Source organism: Colobus angolensis, unplaced genomic scaffold (assembly GCF_000951035.1).
Source record: "Colobus angolensis palliatus isolate OR3802 unplaced genomic scaffold, Cang.pa_1.0 Scaffold116, whole genome shotgun sequence".
NCBI lineage: Eukaryota > Metazoa > Chordata > Mammalia > Primates > Cercopithecidae > Colobus > Colobus angolensis.
In genome coordinates, this window is record NW_012112697.1 from 4,293,880 (window position 1) to 4,302,248 (window position 8,369).

At 39.4% G+C, this 8,369-nt stretch overlaps 1 protein-coding gene across 3 annotated transcripts in view; it reads left to right on the forward strand.

Annotated features, from left to right (window-relative positions):
* The window catches only part of AP1G1 (adaptor-related protein complex 1, gamma 1 subunit), a 95,354-nt gene that overhangs the window by 40,385 nt on the left and 46,600 nt on the right, over positions 1-8,369 (forward strand). For all 3 annotated transcript variants that reach the window (XM_011961848.1, XM_011961862.1, XM_011961856.1), the window contains exons 3-6: positions 517-641; positions 1,883-2,024; positions 3,982-4,078; positions 5,843-5,919. In XM_011961848.1, coding sequence (XP_011817238.1) covers positions 517-641; positions 1,883-2,024; positions 3,982-4,078; positions 5,843-5,919 — 441 coding nt within the window. The remainder of the gene's footprint in view (positions 1-516; positions 642-1,882; positions 2,025-3,981; positions 4,079-5,842; positions 5,920-8,369) is intronic.

Genomic DNA, 8,369 nt, shown 5'->3' on the forward strand with positions numbered 1-8,369 from the left:
TGAACCCAGGAGGTGGAGGTTGCAGTGAACTGGGTTTGCACCATTGCACTCTAGCCTGGGCTATAAGAGCAAAACCCTGTCTCAGAAAAAAAAAGCCAGGCGCAGGCATAGTGGCTCACGCCTGTAATCCCGGCACTTTGGGAGGCCGAGGCAGGTGGATCAGCAGAGGTCAGGTGTTCGAGACCAGCCTGATCAACATGGTGAAACCCCTTCTCTGCTAAACATAGAAAAATTAACCAGGTGTGGTGGCTAATTCCTGTAATCCCAGCTACTCGGGAGGCTGTGGCAGGAGAATGGCTTGCACCTGGGAGGCAGAGGGTGCGGTGAGCTGAGATTGCGCCATTGCACTCCAGCCTGGGCAACCAGAGTGAAACTCCATCTCAAAAAAAAGAAGAGTTAGGTAGTTTGATGAAACACGTTTGTACTTTAGCCAACTGGGGACTCTGGGTTAAAAACATTGCTTTTCTAGATTATGGTAGCAAGTTCTTAATTTCTTTTTTTTTTTCTTTTTTGCAGTTGGAGTGCCTCAAGCTTATTGCCTCTCAAAAATTTACAGACAAACGCATTGGCTATTTAGGGGCAATGCTGCTGTTAGATGAAAGACAAGATGTCCATCTTCTCATGACCAACTGTATCAAGAAGTAAGTCTTACTTTTCTTTCTTCTAACAACTATTAAATACTTTGTTCTTTTTTGTATTTTCTTTGAGATGGAGTCTCGCTCTTTTGCCCAGGCTGGAGTGAAGTGGTGATCTTGACTCACTGCATCCTCCTCTGCTGCCACCGCCCTCTCCGCTACCCGCCCCGACCTGGGAAGTGATTCTCCTGCCTCAGCCTCCTGAGTAGCTGGGATTATAGGTGCCTGCCACCATGCCTGGCTAATTTTTGTATTTTTAGTAGAGACGGGGTTTTGCATTGTTGGCCAGGCTGGTCTTGAACTCCTCACCTCAGATTATCCACTCGCCTCGGCTTCCCAAAGTACTAGGATTACAGGCTTGAGCCACTACGCTTGGCCTACTTCGTTCTTTTAAGTCTTTTTTGTAATATAATATCAAGAACTTCTATTTACTGAGTTTATATTTACTTTCCAGAGTATATTTGAATTGCTCTTAGTTCAGTAGTTTGTACGTAAAGAGGTTAAGCAAAGGATTAAAATTTGTGTAGGGGGCTGGGTGTGGTGGCTCATGCCTGTAATCCTAACACTTTGGGAGGCCGAGACGGGCAGATCACGAGGTCGGGAGTTCAAGACCAGCCTGGCCAATGTGGTGAAACCCCGTCTCTACTAAAAATACAAAATATAAAACTAACTGGACATAGTGGCACGCTCCTGTAGTCCCAGCTACTCGGGAGGCTGAGGCAGAAGAATCTCTTGAACCTGGGTAGCTACTCAGCCTCCCGAGTAGCTGGAATTATAGGTGCCTGCCACTACGCTTGGCCAGTTTTTACAGTTTTAGTGGAGATAAGGTTTCACCATGTTGGCCAGGCTGGTCTCGAACTCTTGACCTCAGGTTATCCACCTGCCTTGGCCTCCCAAAGTGCTAGGATTATAGGTGTGAGCTCCCCCCGCCACCCACCAAGTTGGCTGAGTTTTCTAAAGTGTATGTCTTTGACATCCAGTAGATAACAAGGTTTTCAACTTCTACTGCTTTGGTACCTGAAAACATTGGCTTGTAAGCCTATAGGAGGGACTGTCAGTCTGTTTACTGTATTGATAATATGTAATAAATTTGGGATAAACATTTTCTGCAATAAATAATTTCGTTAGTTGTTTTTGTTATTGGAGAAATCTTGAGTTATTCTGCACTAGTTTGAAATTGTGAAGCTGCTTCTTGGGGAGCACCAGGCAGAGCATGCTTGTTCCTACCTTCCTCTTTTCTTTTGCAGTGATCTTAATCATAGCACGCAATTCGTGCAGGGGTTAGCACTTTGTACCCTCGGCTGCATGGGCTCCTCAGAGATGTGCAGAGATCTTGCAGGAGAGGTAGAGAAGCTCCTGAAAACCTCCAACTCTTACTTAAGAAAAAAGGTAACTTTTAATGAACCAAGTATCTGTTTGGATTAGGGAGTATTATGGAGATCAGAAGGCAGATTACTAATTTTTGAAAGATCTGATGATAATGTAAAGTCATTTTTCCTGTGCAGTAAATCTGTTTTACATGATTGTATATTAACCTTAATTCCTCTTTTTTTAAGGAAATGATTTATAAACAAACAAATGTTACTGGATATATCCTAGGTGGTGGCATACCAAATTCCTAAGTTATCTGATTCTAAACAGTAATACAACAAGGTGATTATGAACAGATTTTTATGAATTTACTTTTGTCCTAATAATTAGTGCCTATATCTTTGTATTAGTGCCTTTGTATCTCTGGAAGGGCAGTTCTATTGGTACCTAGATAATTATTAGGGAATGATGTAGAACCCACTTTCCGAATGAATTAGTAATAGAAGAGAATTAGTCTTCTATCTGATTTTATTTGTTGATATAAACATTTTATTGAGTTTTTAAAAATTGCTTGAACCTTACAACCTTTGAAAATGAAGTGTATGGAATTTAGAAGTCCAAGAAATGAACATAAACTGTGATCCGTTTGGCATTTACTGTGCCTATCTATTAATGGTGTGGGAAAGAGGCATTGAAAGGGCCAAGCCATTTCCTAGGATGATATGCAGTTAATGATGGCTGCAAACAAAGTTAAATTATCTTTTTAATTTGTAAGCTGGTCCTTTTTCTTAAAGAATATGTGAGCTACTCTTGTTCAGAAAGCTCATTATCATATTAAAATGAAACATACTTTCAGGTTAGAAAAAAAATTATTTTTCCTCCCAAATACAACATGGGTGGAATTAGTAGAATTTTTTTTTGTTAATATATCTAACTTTTATGGTATTTGACTGAAACATTTAGTAGTTATAGTTACTTTGCGGAATATGCAAAATCAGTGTTTAAATGTACTTTTATTTTCCAGTGAACAAACTAGTAAGACCATCTTTAGTAGAGACTAAGTATTTTTCAAATGATTTTCTTGATGTCAGCTGAGTCATTTGAGGGCCACATAGATATTATTAAACATAACAGTAGATTATAGCATTTACAGTATATATCTTTCAGTTGTGTGATGTTTTTTAGCCTGTTAGTCATCTTACTCAGAGGTATGATTATCACAGATTGAGATCCTTATCTATTTTTACCTCCTCAAAACTCCACATAAGTTATGTTTAACTTGTTTGATAAATTCATATTAACCATACATAGTCTAATGTAGGAAGTTTTTGCCTACTTGTCTAGGCAAAAGGGAGAGGTGAGCTAGAAGACCTCTTTAATATAACAGTATAAACTGGAAATCCCCAACCAGTTAATAAATACTTTTCTCTCCTCTTAATTTTTTTTTTTTTTGAGACGGAGTCTTGCTCTGTTGCCCAGGCTGGAGTGCAGTGGCTCGATCTCGGCTCACTGCAAGCTCCGCCTCCTGGGTTCACGCCATTCTCCTGCTTCAGCCTCCCCAGCAGCTGGAGTACAGGTACATGCCGCCACGCCCAGCATATTTTTAGTATTTTTAATTTTATTTTTAGTAGAGATGGGGTTTCACCGTGTCAGCCAGGATGGTCTCCATCTCCTTTACCTTGTGATCTGCCCGCCTCGGCCTCCCAAAGTGCTGGGATTACAGGTGTGAGCCACCACGCCTGGCCTCCTCTTAATTTTTTTTTAAATAGAGGCGGGTTCTTAATGTGTTGCCCAGTCTGTTCTTAAACTCCTGGGCTCAAGTGATTCTCCTGCCTTGGGCTCCCAAAGTGCTGGAATTATAGGAGTGGACCATCACCATTACCAGCCGTAAATCTAATATCTAACCTCTTTCTTCTTTACTTTTCTAGTGGATGAACCAGTTGGTGAGATTTTTGTGTTGGTGGTTTTTTTGTAAGATTGGTTGCCCTGGCATAATTGAAATAAACCTTTTGTTCTTTTATTGTTTTTTTTATAGGCAGCACTATGTGCTGTTCATGTCATCAGGAAAGTTCCTGAACTTATGGAGATGTTTTTACCAGCAACAAAAAATTTATTGAATGAGAAGAACCATGGTAATGTAATTTGGATGCATTCATGAAGTATTGAGGGAGAAAGGGAAAGAGAAAAGGCTTAAGGTTGTATTAGTCCTGTGTCTGTCAGTGTAGTAGAGTCACCTTTCTGCTGTGCCTTAGACACTTTTCCAGGAAGGTCTGGTCTGACAAACCTTTCTACTCACATATCCTAGTTTTATATTAGAGATTTGATTCTTTTTTTTTTTGAGACGGAGTCTCGCTCTGTCGCCCGGGCTGGAGTTCAGTGGCCGGATCTCAGCTCACTGCAAGCTCCGCCTCCTGGGTTTACGCCATTCTCCTGCCTCAGCCTCCCGAGTAGCTGGGACTACAGGCGCCTGCCACCTCGCCCGGCTAGTTTTTTGTATTTTTTAGTAGAGACGGGGTTTCGTCGTGTTAGCCAGGATGGTCTCGATCTCCTGACCTCCTGATCCGCCCGTCTCGGCCTCCCAAAGTGCTAGGATTACAGGCTTGAGCCACCGCGCCCGGCCGAGATTTGATTCTTTCATAGTAAACTTATCTTTCATCTCTGGTCTTCTTTTACTATATAAAAAATATTAAGTTATTAATATCTAGTGTAATATACAAATGAGCCTACTCATAATTTTCATGTGTAAAATCCTTTGATTTCTTGCCTATTTTACAGTAAAAGAAAAAATTTCATTATCATGTGGTAGGAGTGTAAGATTTGTGTGTCTGGGCGTAGTAGTTCATGCCTGTAATCCCAGCAGTTTGGGAGGCCAAGGTGGGCAGATCACTTGAGCTCAGGACCAGCCTGGGCAACAAAGTCAGAACCCATGTCTGCAAAAAATATGAAAATTAGCTGAAAGTGGTGGCACATGCCTGTGGTCCCAGCTACTTAGGAGGCTGAAGTGTGAGGATGGCTTGTGCCTGGGAGGCAGAAGTTGCAGTGAGCCAAGATTGTACCACTGCACTCTAGCCTGGGCTACAGAGCCAGACCCTGTCTGACTCAAAAATTGTGAAAATTCTTTTGGGTTATTTCTGACAGAAGCTTGTATTAGGTACTCAGAATCTTTATATAAAACAGAGGAGTTAAATGGAATGTGGCTGTTCTTTTTCCCAAACATTTTATTCTTATTTGAAGTCAGTGAAATAAGTTTTTGAATAGAGAAAATTCATGTGTCTTAAATGCTAAGAGAAAAAATTGTGTGGTATATTTAATTTGACAAATTCAGTGCTGTGCCCAGAATGCTCCAAATATACTTGTTGAACAACTGAATTATTTAGAGCACATATTTATTACTTAGTGAAAAGCATTGTGAGATTGTTTTTACTGACTCTGGAGCAAGTAAATTTACTCTATCATCCACAGTTAATCTCAGAGTTTTGATACGTTTTATCTGGAAATTTAAAATCTTACTAAGATTTTTGCCTCTTGAATTATCTGTTAGAACTCAGATAATAGCTTATTGATTAAGTATAGAACAGATGATACCTAGCTTACATTGTATGTTTTTATGGATATTCTCAGATGGAGAGACACATGTATTGGTCGTCACTTTTTAGTAATTATTTTGGTCACATAATTGTTGAAAACATTCGGATTTTACTGACTTGGCCAGTTTTAAATCAGGCATCTGTTAAGTTCCTCCTTTGTATTCACTTAAATGCTTAGATTCTTTAGGGGATCAAAAAGCAAAAGTAGCAAGTATCCTTTTGGAATTGACCTTCAGGAACTCAAAGCCCTGTTCTATAAAATTGAATAATAGGTCTCATTTTTAGTTTTCCTTTGATCTTTTCTTTCAGGTGTCCTCCACACATCTGTAGTCCTCCTCACAGAAATGTGTGAGCGAAGCCCAGACATGCTTGCGCATTTCAGAAAGGTAGGTGCCATTCTGTATGCCTAAGCCTTTCTTGATTGAAAAATGATTTTCCTGAAAAGTACATGATTTTCTTATTTATTTTTTTGAAAGCAAGCTATGGATCTGAATAAGAGTTTTAACTAGCCCTGCTGTGCAGTTGGGCTGGAAGCCAGATTTAGGCATATAAGTAAGAGCTGGCACTAGTATTGTGTGTTTCTTTGCATGATAGAAGTTTTCTCTCATTGTTGGCAGACACACAAATTTCACGTGTTTTATCTGCTGTTTCCACATTTGAGTCAGGAAACATAATCTGAGGTCAAATTAAAAATAGGAGTTTTGTGTGTTTGTGTGTGTGTTTTTTTGTTTTTGTTTTTTCGAGACGGAGTTTTGCTCTTACTGCCCAGGCTGGAGTACAGTGGCATGATCTTGGCTCACTGCACCCTCCGCCTCCTGGGTTCAAGCGATTCTCCTGTCTCAGCCTCCCATGTAGCTGAGATTACAGGCATGCGCCACCATGCCCATCTAATTTTTGTATTTTTAGGAGAGACGGGGTTTCACCATGTTGGCCAGGCTGGTCTTGAACTCCTGACCTCAGGTGATCAGCCCGCCTCAGCCTCCCAAAGTGCTGGGATTACAGGTGTGAGCCACTGCTCCTGGCCGGTTTTTTTTTTTTTTTTTTTTAATTATAAACAGAGTTTGGCTCTTTTGCCTAGGCTGGAGTACAGGGGTGCGATCTCAGCTCACTTCAACCTCTGCCTTCCAATTTCAAATGATTCTCCTGCCTCAGCCTCCCAAGTAGCTGGGATTACAGGCGCCCACCACCACACCTGGCTGATTTTTGTATTTTTATTAGAAACGGGGTTTCACCACGTTGGCCAGGCTGGTCTCGAACTCCTAATCTCAGGTGATCCACCCGCCTCGGCCTCCCAAAGTGCTGGCATTGTTACAGGCATGAGCCACTGCTACCAGCTGCCTTTTTTGTGTAGTTTAATAAAGAAACGGTCATCCTTAAAAAACAAACAAAAAAAAACTTGACCCTAAAACCACAAAGTATTATTAATGCCTAAGAGTATGTCCTATTCCTAGTAAAATGTTTTTGGATAATTTATTTGTGCAATGCTTGGAGTTTGTCAGAAGTAGGATTGAATGAGTATGATGACAATTCTGGTATCTGATTCTTGGAACATTTGCTTTCACTACTAAAATATTTACAGAATTATGAAATGAGAAGCTTGAAAAACCAGTTTGAAAAAGAGTAAGATTTGTTTGATAATATTTTAGCTTCTGATTTTCTCATTCACCTTAGTAAATTTTCTGTTGACATTGTAAAGATGACTTTCATCAACTTCTGTTTCAGAAATTGCTTTTCAAATTTTAATTGAATGTGAAGAAAGGGAAGGTTTGTTACTTACATAATCTTTTCAGTTTCACAAGGCATTTATGTTTTCCTTTTTGATCCTGGTTATTTTCCTTGGAGACTTCTTTGAAATGCTTGTGATAGTATTCAGCTAACTTTAGATGTTTTTAATGCAGGTACATTGAGAAAGCAATTTTTAAATAGCTTGAAACAACTCTGTGGAACTGTTTTACTTTCCTCAATTTCACTTTCGAATTTAGTAGATTAAATTCATAATGGAAAGTAGTCTCACGTGATTTTAACTTCTGTTACACAGGTCTCCATTTGAGCCCCTTTCCTTGGGATGTATGATTCTAAAGGGGATCATGGTTTTTAAAACTCTTCTTTGTTAGTCTGTCTTGTGTTCGCCCTTTGAATACTGCTGTAAAGGTAATGTTTTGGCCTTTTCCATGTTTGTCAAGATAGAGTGATAAAGTATGTCAGTGATTTGGAAGGTGTTTCAAGAAAGGCCAGATAGAGGGACAAACTAATTTACAAGAACTCTTAAGCCGTAAGAAGCTATTTCTATCAATGATGTAAAGAAGAAATCATGTAAATCATTTTAGCTTAATTCCACTACTGAGTTCTCCTGTTTTTTGTTTTTTCTGTATTGGATTCCTAAACCCTTGCCCTCTCCCATAGTACTTGGATCAAGCTCTAAATGTACTTGATTCACATACTTTCCACATTATATTAAACTTAGTTATTGCCTCTCTTTTTTAAAATTAATTATACATTCCTTATGATTAGAACGGGTTGGTGTATTTCCAGTTATTAAGTTTTTTAATTCCCAAAATGGAACCATACCTTAAACACACGTTAGGTGCTCATTTAATGTAACTTGGAGATTAAGAATTTGAGTTGTTAATCTCTTATTATAATACTTCTAGTTTATGTTTGTGTGAATCTGCAAAACTAATGTAAAACTGAGAGATTGTTTGAATGGCAAATATCATGAGGCCTTGCTAAAATGATCTGTTCTTGAACTTGATTTCTATTAAGATATGCAAAGGTCTTAAATCTTTGCCTTCTAAAAAGATGTAGGGTCTTTGGCCAGGCATGGTGGCTCACACCT